General features: G+C 30.9%; 2 protein-coding genes across 4 annotated transcripts; both read left to right on the top strand.

The window, feature by feature from the left end:
- The first annotated feature begins 850 nt into the window (after window positions 1-850).
- Window positions 851-4,344, top strand: LOC105126544 (zinc finger protein NUTCRACKER-like). The gene is made up of 4 exons (XM_011027431.1): window positions 851-1,587; window positions 1,677-2,073; window positions 2,168-2,430; window positions 2,911-4,344. Exons 1-4 carry the CDS (start codon window positions 1,431-1,433, stop codon window positions 3,702-3,704), a joined length of 1,611 nt encoding a protein of 536 aa, XP_011025733.1. The 5' UTR covers window positions 851-1,430; the 3' UTR covers window positions 3,705-4,344.
- Window positions 4,345-14,142: 9,798 nt separating this feature from the next.
- LOC105126543 (probable protein phosphatase 2C 80) lies at window positions 14,143-17,574 on the top strand. 3 transcript variants are annotated; one of them, XM_011027429.1, is made up of 5 exons: window positions 14,143-14,401; window positions 14,523-15,104; window positions 15,367-15,673; window positions 16,370-16,519; window positions 17,128-17,574. In XM_011027429.1, exons 2-5 carry the CDS (start codon window positions 14,605-14,607, stop codon window positions 17,422-17,424), a joined length of 1,254 nt encoding a protein of 417 aa, XP_011025731.1. In that variant the 5' UTR covers window positions 14,143-14,401; window positions 14,523-14,604; the 3' UTR covers window positions 17,425-17,574. The 3 variants fall into 3 exon arrangements, with proteins under 3 accessions (XP_011025731.1, XP_011025732.1, XP_011025730.1); XM_011027430.1 differs by having other exon boundaries at window positions 14,520-15,104; XM_011027428.1 differs by having other exon boundaries at window positions 14,493-15,104.
- The last annotated feature ends 2,087 nt before the right edge of the window (window positions 17,575-19,661 follow it).

Below are 19,661 nucleotides of genomic sequence, written 5' to 3'. Positions count from 1 at the left end.
CACACTTTGTCCTGTAACAATCACAAAAGGAATTCGAACACTTCACAAAACGACAAATCCGCGGTAAATCCTCCTCCTGTAGTAAACTTGGACAGCGAGGCAGCATCAATAGAAGCCTTACTAGTTACGTATTATGTTAGTTTTTAAAAAAAAAAATTATTTTCATGATATTTGTTTTAATAATTTTGAATGGATACAAATCTAGCTTTCAAATTTACTCTTTACAGCTTATTAATATTAATATTGTAATTATCATTGGGGCTCAATTATTATTAATAAATTTATGGTCAAATTTATTATTTATTATAAAAAATTATGGAAATAGAAGATTTAAGTAACTCATGAGCTTTGTTTTAGTAAAATTTCATCTAATTTCAATAAATGATATAGATGTTTTGTGATTATCATAAATTGTTTAGTTATAACTTTACTTTCGTTAGTTATTTATATAATATTTGGTTGATATATTGTAATAAAAAATAAATATAAATCGATAAAAAGAGTTTGATTATAAAGATGAAAATATAAAATAATTTTTTAAAATAGTTTTGAAGTTAATTTTGATTTTTTAAAAACTAAAATTATATAATAAACATATTTCTTTTATCTTTATTATCTAGATCAATTCTATTTTTTTAAAAAAAAAAAACTAACAAAGGTTAAAGTTGAATTTTAAAAAAAACTAACAAAGGTTAAAGTTGAATACATGTGAAAATTAATGTAAGGGTGGATAGAAAAAGAAAAGAGTTAATTAAATAACTAATTTAACCTTGTGATTAGTAAACACTAACTAAACTCACTTAACCCATGTGTTTTTTATTGGTTTCTTTTTATGAAAACCCTTTTCTCATCTCTGAGAAGTAAAGAAGCGAAGACCAAAGACTTTGTCATCTCCAAACTCTCTCTCTCTCTCTCTCTCTCTCTCAAGCTTTCACACGAAGTCTCTCTCTGTTTCTTTCCCTTTCTAGTTATAGCAGCCTTAAAACACCTTTCACTTCTGATTTTCATTAGTTATCCGCGTTCAAGATTCAATTTTGATCATTAGATCATAGATCATCAACCCGGCCGGTGATCGGTTGCTTTGGTTTTTGTGGTTTTTCCTTTTTAAAATCAAGTTCTGATGTGAAAGTTGTAGTAAGCTTTTTTACAGGGTCATCTCTCTGGGTTTAATCATTGAGTTCTTTGGTTAATGTGAGGTTTTGGTCAGAGGAGTGTCATTAGTCATCAGAGCTGTTAGGTAGGTTTTAAAAACACCCAACAAGAAAAAAGAGTTCCATTGACTGGTTGCCGAGAGAGAGAAAGAAAAGCCAAACCCTAGAAAATAGCGAGTAAAAGAGAAACGTTTGTCTTTCTTTCAAATTCTTAGAAGTTATAAATGATATAGATTCTGGTTTCATTTATTTTTTTGGGGGGTATTTCAAATAGGAATCATGCCTGTTGATTTAGATAATTCATCTACAGCTTCTGGTGAAGCTAGTGTCTCTTCATCTGGTAACCAACCACCACCACCACCACCACCACAACAACAACCACCGTCCAAGTCTGCCGCCACTGCTAAGAAAAAACGCAACCTCCCTGGAATGCCAGGTAAAGAATCAGTGAATATTAATAAAATTTGAAACTTATTTAGTTTTTGGTTAGTTAAAGTTAATTGTTTTTTTTTTAATTTCTTGCAGATCCCGAAGCAGAGGTGATAGCCTTATCGCCAAAGACCCTTTTAGCTACAAATCGATTTGTATGTGAAATATGCAACAAAGGGTTTCAAAGAGACCAAAACTTGCAACTTCATCGACGAGGACATAATTTACCATGGAAATTAAGGCAAAGATCAAGTAAAGAAGTGAAGAAGAGAGTTTATGTATGTCCAGAACCAACTTGTGTACACCATGATCCATCAAGAGCTCTTGGCGATCTTACAGGAATAAAGAAGCATTTTTGCAGAAAACATGGGGAAAAGAAGTGGAAATGCGATAAATGTTCGAAGAAGTATGCTGTTCAGTCTGATTGGAAGGCTCACTCAAAGATTTGTGGTACTAGAGAGTATAAATGTGATTGTGGTACTCTGTTTTCAAGGTAATATTAGCATCCAATTTTTTATATATTTATGTGACCTTTTGTGGGTTTGTTTGGATTTTGAAGTTGTGTTTGTTTTGGTTGTTTTTTGAAGGAGGGATAGCTTTATTACACACAGAGCATTTTGTGATGCCTTGGCGGAGGAGAGTGCTAGAGCTCAAACTCAGACTCCGAACCCAAATCCAAAACCAAATCAGGAATCTGACCCGAAAGTTCAAGTTGATTCATCTCCACCGCCAGCACCATTACCCCCACCAGTGGCTCCTGATTTTGGTTCGGGTCAGGGCCAGGCGCCACCAGGACTAGCTCAGTCAACTGGGATGATATCATCTCCAGTTCTGGCAATTCAGAGTCCAGGTAAAAACACTTTGGAACTAAATTTGGAAACTTTCAAACATTCTTCTTCAATTTTGTCGGTTGTGATTTTTGTCTTAATCAAACAAGAAAAAATCTTTGTTGTTTGTTGTTACCTCTCTGTCTCTCTTTTGATCTTGGAGTTTAGTAGTTTTTTGTCTGTTACTGATGTTTGTTGTTATTGTAAGTTAAATGGCATTGAATAGATTTGTAGAGCTAAGAAAGCCAGAAAAATAAGGTCTTGAAAAATATTTTGAGATTCAGTTTGTGCAATCTTTGGCAAGGGACTCTTAAGTGATTCAAAAGCTAAAAGGGAAAGAGATTTGGGTTTAGTTTAGATAAAGGCTACTGTTATTGACTCTATGCCTTTTCTTTTAAAGTTCTTCATAAAGAAAAGATCAACTTTCCATGTCTGTCTGATAAGTGCCCTCTTTTCATGTCTCCTCTTTTTCCTTTTAATCTTTTCAATTTTGCATTATGTAGAGTTATCAGATGATCCCGCACAAATTATAGAAGAAGCACCAGCACCGGCTCCGGCTCCGGCTCCAGCCACTGTAACTGCAGGGTTCAATGGAAACTTCAGCAGTAGCACTAGCTCAAGCAGCAACGGCAGCAGCACCAGTAGTGTGTTTGCTAGTTTATTTGCTTCCTCAACTGCTTCAGGAAGCTTGCAGGCTCCTCAGACTACTGCATTTACTGATCTAATTCATGCCATGGCCCATCCCGATCGCCCAACAGACCTTACTCCATCCCCAACTGAACCAATTTCTTTGTGTCTCTCCACCAATCACGGGTCATCGATATTCGGCACTGCAGGGCAGGAACGTAGGCAATATGCACCCCCGCCACAACCAGCTATGTCTGCAACTGCACTGTTACAGAAAGCTGCTCAAATGGGGGCTGCTGCTACAAATGCATCGTTGCTTCGTGGGCTTGGAATTGTGTCATCTTCTTCATCTTCTGCCCAGCCAGACAATATGCAATGGGGTCATAGGCAAATGGAGCCTGAGAATGCCTCAGTTACTGCCGGGCTTGGACTGGGCCTGCCTTGTGATGGAGGTTCTGGATTGAAGGAATTGATGATGGGGACTCCTTCTGTATTTGGTCCGAAGCATGCCACTCTTGATTTTCTTGGACTGGGGATGGCAGCTGGTGGGAGCCCTAGTGGTGGTCTATCGGCTCTCATTACATCTATTGGTGGTGGTCTTGATGTGGCTGCAGCAGCGGCTTCTTTTGGAGGTGGAGAATTTTCTGGCAAAGACATGCGAAGGAGCTGATGACATTTTATAGCAAGGAACTATGCTTCTCCATATTACTCGGGGAATTAAGGTGTTAAGGCTCAGGGCAAGTGATTCTCCCGAGGCAATGATGACAGGATATAATCTTGCACGAGGCATTACTCTAATGGAGGGTGAGGATCAGCCATCAATGATGGTTGGTTCTTTTTATTTGTTGTGCTGCCATGGTGTAGATATGTGGCCAAAAATTCAGGGACACTTTGCTTCCTGATTTATGTAATGGGGGCTTAAGTTATTCAGTATATGATGCACTAAATGTTTAAGGTCGCTAAAGCTGAAAATTTGAACCGTAGTTTCTCTCTTTGAAGTAAAACTTGGTCTTACGTACATTTTCCTATCCACTATTTTACATTTATTGCCTGGTAACACAATTAAAACAGATGCACCTTCAAAATTTGATTAGTAGATGCGAACCAGGAAGGGTGAGCTTTGTGAAACAGATTAGTATCTGTGTCGTAGAAATTAGACATGGACCAACGCATCTTGCTGCCAATGAATGATATTAGCTTGGATGTATCTTGTGGTTTTGTTGTATTAAGATGTTGCTTTCCTTACCCTGTCAGGGCCTACACAAATTTTGTTTCTGTATACGAAATCTACTCTTTCGAGTGATTTTAAATTTTGAACTACCGTTAAGTTTTATTTTTTATGTCATCAGGGTTGGTAAGATTTTTAATGAGAAAAACATGCTGAAAGATTGCAGGCTTGTATAGGTCCTGTCCTGTCTGGTAAATTTGTGAAATCTTACATGCTACTTGTAGCTTTTTCATAACAAGACAATGAAGCTCGGTCTTCAATGTCAATGATGGACAAAACTGCATGCAGAAATGTGTACTGTTGTCATAATTGCATGAAACAGGAAATAAATGAGATGGTAAAACTTACAAAATGATCAATGAGTTTTTAACTTGAAGAGCAAGAGAAGGTGACCCAGTCTCATCTTTCATTTGATGACACCAACTGTTCTAGACACTCATGACAGTCCTCGAGGCATTGTGAATCCTGCAACAGAACAATTCAGAACCATGCTGTGCATTATTCAAATACTGCAAGGATATGATTCGTTTGCTGAGGTTTATATAGGACAGAGTCACCCACAAGCAAGGAATCCATGAGCCAATGGTGACCTCTACAATGCAATTAGCCATGGAATTCAACAAAGAAGCTTTGTCAAGTTAACTATTCCCTGAACTGATTATTTCTTGCTTCTCGATTTCCGGGAATTGCATGGAAGCCACAGTATGTAACTGTTCACTTTTGAGTTTCAAATTTCTATGCTTGCGTATAAAAATGATTTCACTACTAGAGCTCTCAAATTCACATGCACCAGCACTGTATTTTTATCTTTCCCTTTTCTGCATTCTTTATTTGAGCCGAGGACGACTTCTCCGATTGTATTTTCTTGCATTTCTACAGAGTACGTAGTAGCCCTTAGCGATAAGATCGAAGTTATGGCAATGGCAATCACCAATAATAGAGGTCGGATCATAATTGGGTTGCAGAGTTGGACTGTACCACAAGAAAAGTTTTAGGTATTTTTTTTTATTATTATTATTAGCACTGTTTTTTAAAAAACATTTGACAAACTAGCATATTTTATTTTAAAAAAAAATTGAGTTCGGTGCTTATCACTACTAAAAGAAATATCATTTTAAAGAAATTAAAGTAAAGATTGAAAAAATAAATTTAGAATAATATAAAAATTTCAATTACAATATTAATAATATTATTAAAAAAATTTAAATTAAAAAAATTAATAATATTTTAAAAAATCATCAAAAATAACTATACTGGACCACATTCTACATTCATATATAAGTAAATTATATATCGCGTACCACTTACTTCGGTTATTATTAATAATTTTCAATAATAACGATAATATAATAATTGAATTTTTGTTGTATTTGTATAATCATTTCTTTCTTTATTTTTTTTCTCTTCCCACTCATCACTTAATTATTCATTTGTTTTTGGATAAAAAGTGTTACATACTAATAATTGTTTTGATACCATTAAGTTTATATTGTTGATTTTTTTTTATAATATAAATAGAGTTATAATTGGAGTTTTGGTACTTACAAGAACTATTTCTTCTTTTTTGTTTTTGTCTTCTTTCCTTATCATATTATTCTGGGACAACTAACTTAATTTTTTTTTTAACATTGCATTATTCTCACCAATGTCATCTTGACATGTCACATTTTCTAATTAAGACATATATTAATTATCTTATTTTGTTAAAAAAATTAAAACAACACTAATTTTCAAATAAAATCAATCTTGTTTCTTTTACCTTGCAGCTTGCAGGTTTAAAACATCTTAAGCAAATGCCGCTTTCATTTTCTTGTATAAGCTCATGTTTTTCGTTCTCGAGCAGTAATTGACCTCAACCGTGTTTTTTTAAACCATCATCACGGTGACTTCAAGCAAGCTTGAACTTTACGAATCGAATTTTAACTAAACCATTGATGTTTTGACCTTTGAGGGACGTATTTGCAAAAAAACAGAAACTCAAATTCAAGAAGATTTACCAACAATTTCAATCTCGAGGATGGGTCAATTGTGCCATCAAACACTCGATCTCAGGTCCTTGAAATCCAGCTGTGGGCTCGAGCAAGGGACAGCCTCAGACATTTTGTGTGGCCATGGTTGAATCTAGAGAGATGCATTGGGATCAAATCCCAGCTAATTAAAATTGTTCTATTAGTGGAAGAGACTTGTTTTTTTTACTGCATCTGGGTTCGAGTCCTAGCGTGCATGTCTATTATCCCCGCGGTGCTTTACATGCCTACTGAGTTTGCAGAATATTCAGTAAGCCGTGGGAATTAATTGTGATATGCGCAAGTTGGCCCGGACACTCCACGTAAATTAAAAAATAAAAAATTATTTAAGGATTGTTGGAAGCTAGCTAGATCTTGAATGCTATCAAGTTGGTCTGACAGTGTTGATGCTATTAAAAAAACACACTGGAATAATAAGAACAGTGAATACATTCGATCTACCCAGTTGAATATAATATTTATACACAGGTATATATCAATCAAAGTCAAATCTCTGCCTGTCTTTTACTTGTTGTCGTTTTCCAGTTTGCTGATATCTTCGAGGGTTTTTTTTTGTTTTTCCTTGATCATCCGAATTTGCTGTCATTAAGCCATTAGTCCACCTTTGCTTGCTTGTTTTTGTGGAATTTGATACATTATTTGTAGGTTTGTGACTAATAATAGATGCTGACAGCTCGTACGTGAATACAAGCTCACTTGTGATCCAAGATGTTATTTTAATCACGACCCAGATTTTATGCGGCTGATTAGTCGCTAGTCTAGTAATTGTTTTATTTTGTAGCATAATTTTAAAAGTAGACTCGTACAGCAGATTGATTCGCATAAAAAATTAAAGTGTAAATTGAAAATGTTTATTTAAATATTTAATTAGATAAATTGATAATTATTTAAATAAAAAAATAGTCAAATATATTAAAAATATTATTTCAATAAAATAAAACTCATTTATATATAAAAAATCTTAAAAATTAAATATAAACACGAATTTTTTTTTTTAAAAAAACCTCTTTTAAAATAAATTGTTCATGATTTTTTTAAAAAAAAAAAACCTCTTTTAAAATAAATTGTTCAAAACTCATGATCTAAATAATGAGACAAGAATAAATTAATAAAAAAATTAATGATAACCATAAAACCAATCTTTTTTAGAGAAAATATAATATAAAATCATAAAATCATAAAAAATAAAAAAACAAATGTCAAATGACATTAATTTTTAAAACTTGTGACTCGTTTCATTAAATTGAAAGCATCATAATTGAAAAAAAAATATAAAGTCCAGTCCCTATTAAATCAAACATGGAAGGATGGAATAATGAAAAAAACCAATCACAAAAAAAAAATACAATTAAAATAATGAGATTGAAAATCAAAATAAAAAAATAAACTAGAGTGCATCAAAAGAATTTAAATTGAAGGGTTAAATTGAAAAGAAAAAACTTCAAGAAAAGAAAAATGAATAAGGGCTAAATTAAAAAAAAATAAAACAATATAAACTTTAATGAAATGATAAAATTGAAAACCAATAGAATTTTAATAAAAATCAAAGAAAAAAAATAATATCAATATCAAAAGAACAAGGATCAAATTGAAAAAATAATAATATATTATTTAAAGACTAAATTGAAAATATAATTTTTTTTATTAAATAGCCAAACATGAAAATAAACAATAAAAATTTAAAAAATCAAAATAAAAAATAATAGGAATGTACTTTCCTTGAAAGAGAGAAAAGAATAAGAAAAAAAATAAACACAAGTAGCAAACAACCTATTATGTGCGGTCATACCTCACACCAACAAGAAGGTTTGGCCAAAGACATGAAGAAATGGTAAATTTAGCCACCATATGGTGTTAAATTAATGCATCTCTCAGATGACTTGGATGCAACACACGTACTAATTTATAATAAGCACATATTAGTTGTTTTTTTGAATAAAAAATTATTTTTTAACTTAAAAATACTAGAATTCTCCCATAAACTTGGAAGATACAAAAATATATTTGCCTAAAAGGGAAAAAAATTTCCAAGATGTAAGCCTTAATGGTTGCTGTATTTTAAGAAGCAAAAAACTAGAAAAACTTTTGGTCACTGCTCTAATTTTTTTTACCCTAATAATAAATAAATAATTTTATTATTTTAAGATTTTCGAAAAGACGGATAACTCTTTGGTCAACAACATTTGTAGAATTTGTTAACCCGAAGGGTAAATACATTATTTCTGTGTAAAAAATCTGAAAAAAAGTACTAATATATCTTCAAATAATTTTCTATGGCCATTGAGTCATTAAAAAAAACCAAACTACCCTCACTACAGAGTCTTCCATTTTTTCATAAAAAAGCAAACCAACAATTTCTCCGCAATAATAAAAAAATAAAATATGTCCAAGCAATACAATGAAAAACTAACGCACTATGCACCCAAGAACTTTGTCTAGCGGTGGTAGGAGTTTCGTTCTTTCTGCTATCATGGGTTCGAGTTCTGGAGTTGCACGCCTGTTAGCCCCGTGCTGCCTTACCTGCCTGCTGGATTTATAGGGTATTCAGTGGACCGTGGGGATTAGTAACCAACAATTTCTCCGCAATAGTAAAAAAATAAAATATGTCCAAGCAATACAATGAAAAACTAACGCACTATGCACCCAAGGACTTGGTTTAGTGGTGGCAGGAGTTTCGCTCTTTTCGCTGTCATGGGTTTGAGCCTTAAAGTTGAACGCCTGTTAACCCCACGCTGTCTTACCTGTCTGCTGGGTTTTTAGGGTATTCAGTGGGCTGTGGGGATTAGTCGTGATGCGCGTAAGCTAACCCAAACACCCCACGTAAATAAAAAAAAACTCACGCACTGTTACAATATAGGCCAAGTTAAGGTGTCAGTGATTCACTGCATGATCAAGAATCTCGAAAAGATCACTCATTGATTGAATAGGTTAGCTGATGGATAAGATTTCTACATAAATGATTTTGGGGTGAAAAGATTCTCCATAAAAGTAGTGTTATTCATCGGGGAACAAGACGGGGATCCGCCATTAGTGAATCATTTTTAATGGAGCTTTAAAGACCAGTAAAGTCAAGTAGAAGAAGATTTTCTAAATTTGATGGCGCCATGTTTTCTTTTGTTTTTTCCTTCTCTCAACCCTTTGCTAATTATTGAAGTACGTTCACTGCCGAGGATAATGAGCCCTGGGATCTCAAGCACTAGAAGCCAATACACAGGTCAACAGATAGAGATACCTGACAAGAAGAGACTGAAGCCTCTGCATCTGGTTACAGAATGCATGAACATGACATGCTAGTTACAGAATGCCATGCATCTCATGTTTACCTGGACACCAATAAGCACATAAGTTAGATATCGTTCCTGCGTTTTTTTTTAATCCCAAATGAGAGGATAATTTTGAATTGGATGGATAAATTAAAAAGAAGAATTAATTTTATAGAAGAAATAAAAAAGGAAATCACCCAAAAATGAGGACCAAGTTATAAAAAATAGCAAGCTAAATATTCTGATGAATGGAATTGAAAACAATTTAATATTTTATAAAAGAGATAAGGAAAGATAAAGAACGAAGATCAAATATGAAAAAATAAAAAACAAAAAATTTAAATTTAAAGATAAAATTAAAAATAAATACTCACATAAAACCAAAAATAAAAATAATAAATACAAATAATGAAAATTAATATTAAAATATTCTCAATTTAGGGTATTATCCTGAAATTTTAATTGCTTGACGTAATTTTGATGGAGAGAGAGAGAGAGAAACAAAAAAAAGAAGAAAATAGCTTCAACAATAACGTACAATTTTTAAATGAATTTTATTAAAGGACAAAGGAGCATGTTTTTTTTATAGTAACTACCTTCTTTTTTTTTTTTTGGTGAGGAGGCAACCAAACACTACAGAAAACCTATTTTAAAAAAGATTTTTTATTTTTATTTTTATCAAATTGAAAGTTGATTCTGCTTGTTACGGTCAGGTTAATTGGTGTCCACTATTTATATTAGCAACAATCATAGCAGCAAAAATAAATGAATTCAACTTCTCATAATATTTATATTATGTGCGATTGGAGTCGGAAAAAAAAAATGGAGTTTTACCTCTGTAAACTTGCGCAGCTTTCTTCTTGAACGTCCACGAAAGAAACCCTGGTTGACAACTAGAAATGGAGATCGGAGACAACAGTAGCTAGTCCTTGTCCGAAGCCTCGCTCGCAAAATGGACATAATGGAATTTACCATGGGCTTCAACAAGCCCAATCCTAATACGCCGTTATATAGGCTTCAGCCCAACCCTTTGGTACTTACTATACACATCAAGAAGTGAAGGCCTAATTTGTCAGCATAACCATCTTCTTACTGGCTGCAGCCCAACTTGCTATATGTATGTGAGGCTTTTATCTATCTGTGGCCACTTCAATTCATGTCCCCTCCATGCACCAACCTTCAATTTAAAAAAAAAGGCCGGGTGCTATCAACACCTTACGAGTTACATGTACGGCGTCGTACCACAACCGAACATCATCTAGGGTGTTGAGCATAGTTATAAAATATGGTGTTCTGGACTGCTTCGGCGGATCAATATGTAAGCTAGATTAATTGGAGTTTATTAAAAGATTAATTAATGTAATTATTTAGTTAAATCTAATTTACCTGGCTAATCAACATGTGATCTGGGCGAGATCTAGTATTTTTTTTAAATATAGAATTTAAAATCTATTAATATATTTATTTTATGTTTCCAAGTAAAAATTATTTTTTTTAATGTGAGATAAAAAAATTTTTGGTTCAAATATATTAATTTAAAAATATAATATAATATCTTTTTCATGTGAGATTTGAAACTTATTGATATATATAATTTATATTTCAAATTAAAAAACTATATTTTTTTCAATGTGAGATAAAAATCTTTTTTAGTTTAAATACTTCAATTTAAAAACTTAATATAATATCTTTTTTAATGTGAGATGAAAAAAAATTTAAAATATTTTTTAAAATTTTATTATATATAATATATATAACTTATATTTATATAAATTTTTTCTTATTTTTTATATAAAATATAAAAATTTTAATTTTTTCGAGTTAATATCTAAATCTAAAACCTGGTCCTTTGATGAGGTTAACTCTCAAACCGAGTTTAATAACTATAATATTGTATCATGTCAAGATAGTAAAAATAATTATTTATATAGAAAAATATATTAACAATACCGACTCAAACCGAGTTTAATAATTATAATATTGTACCATGTCAAGATAGTAAAAATAATTATTTATATAGAAAAATATATTAACAATACCGACACATTTATTATTTTATATTGAAAAAAATAATAATTCAATTAGTTGCAAAACACGAAATAACTTACTAGTTAAAACCTTGTCATGATGATATTGCCCAAAAAACCCTCTAAAAATCCCCAACTTGAGAATAAATCACATAAAATGATCAAAGATACATTATTACTTAGCTACCCAGATTCATTATATATAAAAAATCATAATAAAAGCTTTTTTTTTGCATAAAAGATGTAAAATATGTTGGGTATTCTAAAATGAAAAGGCATTTACAAATGATTTATCAAGAATAAATTTTAAATCAAATAGATTTACATTCATCCTCACCTAAAAAAAAATTGCAAGTTGAAAATGAAAATCGTCCTTAACATAATCACTACACTCTCAAGATAAAGTATATTTTAAAAAAATATATTATTTATGTAAAATTCAATGTAATTTTTAAGGTAAGGTTTGTTTATTATCCCAATATAGAAAAAATAAAGATAATAAAAATAAAAATAATATGTCCTGTAATATTTTTTATTTTAAAACGACACTTCAAAGCTATCTTAAATATAAATTTATTTTATATTTTCATTTCTATACATCAAACAATACACTTTTTTAAGAACAACTTTTTTGTATTTGTTCTTTTTATTTTGGAACAATAACAAAAAGCAATCTAAATGTTCAATCACCACCAGATTATTGAAAACCACATTACAATGTTACTTGATACATCTGAATTTGAGGCATATCAAATGTATATTTTCTCTTACAGAGTAAGAATCTTATCTCGTGTTTCCTATATGATATTTACGACGGTGGGCCGGGTTTAATTTTTTTAAACATGAAAAAAATGTTCAGGTCATATGAATATTTAAAAAAACATCAAGAAAAATATTATATATAAATCATTAATTTGCCTGGATTTAATAAATTTAATAAATTTAATGATATAATGTAAAAAATAAAAAATAAAAAATAATTTTTTTTAATAATAATTAAATATAAAAAATAAACTATCAATATCATACTCATAACAACATAAAAAGAAATCACAAGTGCCATTAAAGCAATAGCATGGAAAACAAACCAAATAAAATGAGTATCTCATTTATATTTTTAATCAATTAACTTAATTTAATTTAAAAATAAATTTTCTTATAAAAAAAGTAATTTTAACAAAGGATAATAAATAAAATAAACTCAAGATAACTCGTTTTATTTTCAAAATTAGTAAAAATATTCTATAAAAAGCAATAAAAAATATTAAGGCTTAATTTTTATTTAAATATATCTTGAATGATAAAATTAAAAAAAATACATAAACTTAAACAAAGAAAAAAAGAAGTAAATATGAGCTAATTTTCTAAACTTAAATTAACCTTTCTAAACTAGTAACCCGTGAAATCTTAAATACGAGATTAATCAAATAATTTAATTTTTAATTAGTTTAAAATTGAATGATAAAATAAAAAAATAGTAGTGTAAATTTTTTTCGAGGTAAAAAAAATTGTAATAAAAAAATGAGAATATATTCTAATAAAAGAAAACCTTAAGGAGGATAAAGTTGTAAAAAAAATTCAATTTAAAAAATCATATCAAATAATACAAATAAAAATTAAAAGAATAGGGGGCAAATATGATATATAGAAAAAATTAAAGGAAGATAAAATTAAAAATAAATTTTAATTTATAAATTATTTTAAATAAGATAAATATTAATTAAAAAATAAGAAATAAATTCAATGAAAAAATAAATTTAAAAACTATTTTGAAAAATTAGAAGGTTATACACTAAAATTAAGGAGGGGAGAGAATAAAAAAAACAAAAAAAACCGCAAACTCTAAATCGAAAGTACATTGACTATACGACCGTATAGAAATTGAGGGGTTGCTAAAATGATTTAAATGCTATTTTGAATTCCATTATATGACTGCTGAGCGACATTGTATGTATCAATTGCAAAATACAAAATTGACCCTCAGTTTACTTAATTATAACAAAATAAAATAAAAAAATCAATTGGAACATTCAAGAAAGCCCATAAAAGCTAGCATGATAGTTTTTTTTTCAAGAACAATTCAATTATTTTATTGCACTTAAAAGATAAAAAGCCTCTAAAGGCTAGTTTAATATTTCATATATTTTAAAATAATTAAATCATTTTATAATATTTAAAAAAATATAAAAAAATCGTCCTGATCAATCTCCAATGAATTATGTGAAAAAAGGTATTATCCTTAACAACAAGATAATTAATTTTGTTTGAAAAAAAAAATTTATTATTTTATTATTTTAATCCACAATTAACCTTGTCCACAATAATCTTTTTTATTTTTATCTGTTCTTATTTTAATTTATCTTATTTAGTCATGTCTAGTTCACGGGGTCAATTTGGTCAAAAACCAAACTTAGTCAAAAACTCATCTCTTCATCCGCGGAGAAGTCAGATTTGATATCCAGAAAGAATGAAATTAAGGAAACAGAAAAGGAATAAATCACAGGGTCAATTTGGTCAAAAACGAAACTTAAGCTACCAATATTTAGCCGGGACCTGGAAGCTTGGAAAGAACCAAAGAAATTATAACCCTTTTAGGCTTTATTTTCCTCCGCTCTTTTCAGTATTTGGACACAAGCAAAGCCTAGGCATACACGCGCAGGAGAGAGGGAGAGAGAGATAAGCCCAGGAGAGATTGGGAGAGAGAAGCTCTAAGAAAAACCCACCCAGATACCATCTTCGGAGCTTCCAATAACGAGCCCCAAAACAAAAGCTTCAATCTTTCAGTTTTTTCCTCCACAAATCTCTCTATAAATCCAGAAAAGGTATGTTTTCTTCACCTTGAAGTTTCTTTTTTATTTCATTTCTATCTTTAGATTCTAATGTTAAGCACTCCGAATTGAAAACCCGTTTTAGGTTCTTGATAGATATTCATTGTTGTAGCAGGACTTGTTCAGGTTTTTTATTGGAAGTAATGAAACTCGGTTTTTTGGCTAAGAGGGTGATTTTATTTGGTTAAGAGGATAAGATGCCATCCGGGGTTCTTTTGAAACTGAGTTTTGGATTAGGTAGAGCTGTACTTGGCAGAAACTCGGTTTCTTTGGCGTCAAATACTAGTCAATTTTCATCAAGGAGGTCTCTTGTTCGAACTTCAATGGCTGCTTCTAGTTCTAAAGCTGTGTTCGGTGATGTGCATATCGATGACCTGATTGCCACTTGTGCGAATGGATTGGAGTTTCCAAAACCCAGTGGTGTTTTTTTCTCGGACAGAAGTCGTTCTAGTTGTCTAAAAGCGAGTGTTAAAATGAGAAATGGGGAGTTGCCGAAAAGTCGTTTGGTGTGTGGGAACCTCATGCTTGATGCAGTAAGAAGGAATGGTAAAGCAAATAATTTAGTTCTTGGACCATTGTTGAAGAACTTGTATTCTTCGTCTTCTGTGTGTGTCTTTGGTCGGGCTGCTCAAGATGTGTCATTTGATGGGAATTCCTCCGAGGAACAGTCGGTGGACTCCACTGTGGTATCTGGCCTGTATGTGCTCTCACCTTGCCTCTGTTTCAATTCTTCTTTTTTGGTGACTCATTTTACAGTTCAAATTTCATTATAATCAATTACAAAATTGTGGTACAAACATTATTGGTTTCCCTTATATTCTGCAATGGATTTGGCAGTGGTGAAGCAAGGGTTTGGCAGCACTGTATAAAATCTTGCAAATTAATTGGGATTTAAAAGGAAGCTGTCTTATAGTCACCTATTTGCATAGTTTTGACTTCAGAAATATTGTTGATGACAGAAACTTGAAGTTACTCTCAGGATCATGTTACCTGCCACATCCTGATAAGGAAGAGACTGGTGGGGAAGATGCTCACTTCATATGCAAAGATGAACAAGTCATAGGTATAGCAGATGGTGTAGGTGGCTGGGCAGATGTAGGAGTCAATGCAGGGGAATTTTCTCGTGAACTTATGTCTCATTCAGTAAATGCAATTCAAGAGGAACCCATTGGTTCCATTGATCCAGCCAGGGTGTTGGAGAAGGCTCACACAAACATGAAAGCTAAGGGTTCGTCGACGGCCTGCATCATTGCCCTTAAAAGTGAGGTGTGTTGTCCTCATGTCTATTTACACCCAGCTGTTTTTTTTTTTTAATTAATATTGCAATTGATGAAGTGTTCTGGCAGGTACACCTTACTGAATATTGTTAACACAATTTAATGAGCTCCACTAGATGTCTATAATGTTACTGTTTTGAGTCAGAATCAATGGTTTAATCTTCAATGCACTTGTATTTCTTCCTTCTTTTTTTATTGAAGAATGAATTCCATTAGTCAAACTAGTATAACGAAGATGCTAGTCCAGATAACATGAAGTTTTCGAAAAGTGGGTAGTATTTTTGAAGTTCAAGGTTTTTAATTTCTGCTATGGTATTGCAAATTTCAGAACGTTTCTGAAAACTATAATCCTTGTAACACGATAAAATCACTCAATTCAATATCTAGTAGATAAAAAGCAATGGCCTTCCTTGTTTCATGAAATCATCATGAACAAAGTGTGTCGACCTTCCAATCACTTTTTGTGGATTGGAATGCACAAGCAATATTTTACTGTTAGTACATCCTTCTTTGAATGGTCAATTTATATGAAGATTACTGGACTTGCCTTTTATTTTTCAGTGCCTGCATTTAATTGTGTTTTGTTTATTAAGTGCTTCTAAAAAGGTTGCTTTATTAAGTATGCACCGAGTGAAAGTGACTGTTTAAGACTATCTGGTCTTATATGGACTTTTTCTTGCCACAGGGATTACATGCCATTAATCTGGGAGACAGTGGATTCATGGTGGTTAGAGATGGATGTACTGTCTTTGAGTCCCCAGTGCAGCAGCATGGCTTCAATTTTACATATCAACTGGAAACTGGCAATGGAGGTGATCTACCTAGCTCTGGCCAGGTCAGTTAATGCCCCCCACTCCTTTTTTCCCCTCTTTTTGTGTGTGGATGTTTGCATAAGCTTTTTACAATATTGTAGCATTGTTTCATATGCATAACGCATGTCTACATTTTTGCAATACAAAGAATTCTTGCCTTGGTTTTGCTATTGTCTTTTTATCTAAATTGATCTTATATATTGTTTGCTCATATGCTGCCACATTACAAACTCCTATAATAGCTAAATCGATGATTTGAATCTAACACGTTGCTTGCTTGAATCTCTCTAATATGTCATCACATCTTCTCTTTTCTCTCTCGCACCTTTGAAGTCTAGGTCTCATTAAGAATGCAAATTAGTCAGTTAAGATTAGTCTAGTTTTGAGCTTTGGTGATTGCAATTTCTCAGTGCTAAAGTACGTGTTCCTAATGTGATTGACATGTGATGTAGCTAACTAGCTATGGCACTAGTCAATAGATGTCTTCTTCTTCTTTTTTTTTTTCCTTCTTTCCCAAAATTATTAGAATGATTTGACTTTACTTCAATGAGTAACTGTTGTGAAATTTGGAAAAAAAAAGAAAAGAAAAAGACTCCTCACTTGAGCAACCTTCTGGGATTGATGGCCTCAGGTTTTCACAATTCCTGTGGCTCCTGGTGATGTCATTATAGCTGGGACAGATGGATTATTTGACAACTTATATAACAACGAGGTTACTGCGGTTGTGGTACATGCTATAAGAACTGGCTTAGGGCCCGAAGCAACTGCTCAGAAGATTGCAGCTTTGGCTCGTCAACGAGCACTGGATACGAACCGGCAGACACCATTTTCAACTGCAGCTCAAGATGCTGGGTACCGCTATTATGGAGGCAAACTCGATGACATCACCGTCGTCGTGTCATATGTAACGAGCTCTGCCAATGTTTGATTCTGCTTTCTCCCACATGGCTACATTGTTTATTTACATGTTCTTATGTTCTTTGACTTTGCTAGCTTTGCCACTGAGTTTTGTATTTTTCACGAGAAATCATGTTAAGGAAGTTCTTTATAAAGGCCACCTATTCCTTTGAATACTCCAGTTTTGGGCTTTTAGAAACAGCTGGAAGATTGCTGTTGCATCCAGACGAAAAAATTGGCAAAAAATGAATCAAGGAGCAGGACAATTATACTTGCCTGTATAGCTGATCAACCCAGCCATGCCCATATTTTATCTTTAATATAAATTATGTTTTTGGATCTCATTTAATAATTTAAAATATTAAATTGAGATAATATTTTAATATAATATTAGAATTTTAATAATTAAATAGTTAGGAGTTGTTTTTGTTTTTTTCTTTTAAAGAGTTTTTATAGGATGTCCCTTAACCATTTAAATTCAATTTGGTGAGAACAATAATGGCTGAACTAGGAATAAGGTTAACTTTCTCAATTTTGCTAGGAATTAGGTCATCTGTCTCCATTTTGATGCAACTACCAAGCCTGCTAGTGAACTTGTATTGTTACCAATCATCATGGAAATTATAGAAACAGAAATGAAAAACTTGGATTTTTTTTTGAAAAATGATAGTTTCGTAAATTTGTTGGGAAAATGATATGAATTAAAAAAATATTTGAGAAATAACATGGTTTATTAAAATTATTAAGAATAACAGTTTTTTCTTTTACAAATTAATTAATTTTAACAAAAGTCAGATTAATAGTTAGAAAAAAAACATGATAAAACATGATAGGATAGGAAAAAAAAAGTTAGCGAGGATACATTAATAATTCATTTTAAACACCAAGATTGTTAAAAATAATTTTTTTAACATGATATAAAAAATATAAAATAAACTTAAATTATAAAACTATAAGTAAATTTTTTTAATTAATTATACATTAACAATTAAGTAATAAATAACAATATAATATAATTAAAATAAAAGTGAAATAAACAATATAAAAGTTCAAGCATCTTAAAATACATTGTTCAAATAAAAAATTTATAACTTAAAAATTAAATACAATATATTTATAAATTTTTATTAAATAAAAAATACAAATCTTAAACAAATAATATATTAATGTATAATATAAATTAAAACCAGTCTTATTGCCTTTAACTTGACTTCATCTTCATCATTATTTCTAAGAAGCTTAGAAGTAAATTAACTATGATGTACCCTTGATCTCATCTTGCATATGTCCTATTTATTTTGTGTTTTAAAAATATTTTAAAAAAAATTAATTTTTTTATTTTAAATTATTTTAATGTGTTGATATCAAAAATAATTTTTTTAAAATAAAAAAATATTATTTTAATACATTTCTAAGTAATTTTTTTTTTAAAAAAATAACTATAGCCGCACTACAAAATAGGCTTTTTGAGTGGATTTTGGCCTTATAGACTACATTTTGCAAAATCATAAACTTGGGTGCAAATTCATCATTTTTTATGATTTTGACCAACTTTTTTTATATTACATGAGGAAGTTTGATTTTATTGATTTTTAAATTTTTAATTTAAATTTTCATGTTAAATATATGTTGATTTATAAAATTATATAATTTTACAAGTTAATTTATAATTTTAATAATAATATTTAACATATTTGATATCGCTAAAAAAAATCTTGATGAAATGATTTTGATTATATTTTAAAAGACCACCTAACGATATTATGATTAACTCTAAATTAACCCTGGATAAAATTCCTAACCAATTACAATCTTGTTCGGTGGTTATCTAGGATGTAATTAGAATTATCTCGTCGAGATCATTCTAATAATATCGAGTGCGTTAAAAACAAATTCTCAATGTATTCCTAACTTCTCTCTTAGGAAATTAAATTTTAAATCTTATATTTTTATTATTAAATTTTTATAAAATTTGAAGTTGAGTTTTTGTAGTTATTAATTAACATGAAGAGATGAATTTTAAAACAGCATTAAGCATTAAAACCATCCTTTGTATTAAAACTATGCTATTATTGTAATATTTTTTTAATTAGTGTTATTTTTCTAAAACTTTATTAAAGTGTTAAATTGATAAAAACAAAAAAATTTCTATAAGCACCTTTTGGATTATCAACCACTGATAAAATTATCAACCACTAATAAGCTGTGGTGTCTATCTTACATGGGAAGAAAGAAACAAGCGGATATTTGACGGAAAGTATTTAAGGT

Source organism: Populus euphratica, unplaced genomic scaffold, assembly GCF_000495115.2.
Source record: "Populus euphratica unplaced genomic scaffold, PopEup_1.0 scaffold41.1, whole genome shotgun sequence".
NCBI lineage: Eukaryota > Viridiplantae > Streptophyta > Magnoliopsida > Malpighiales > Salicaceae > Populus > Populus euphratica.
The sequence above is the reverse complement of the archived record's forward strand: the minus strand, read 5'-3'. Positions and strand labels throughout refer to the sequence as shown.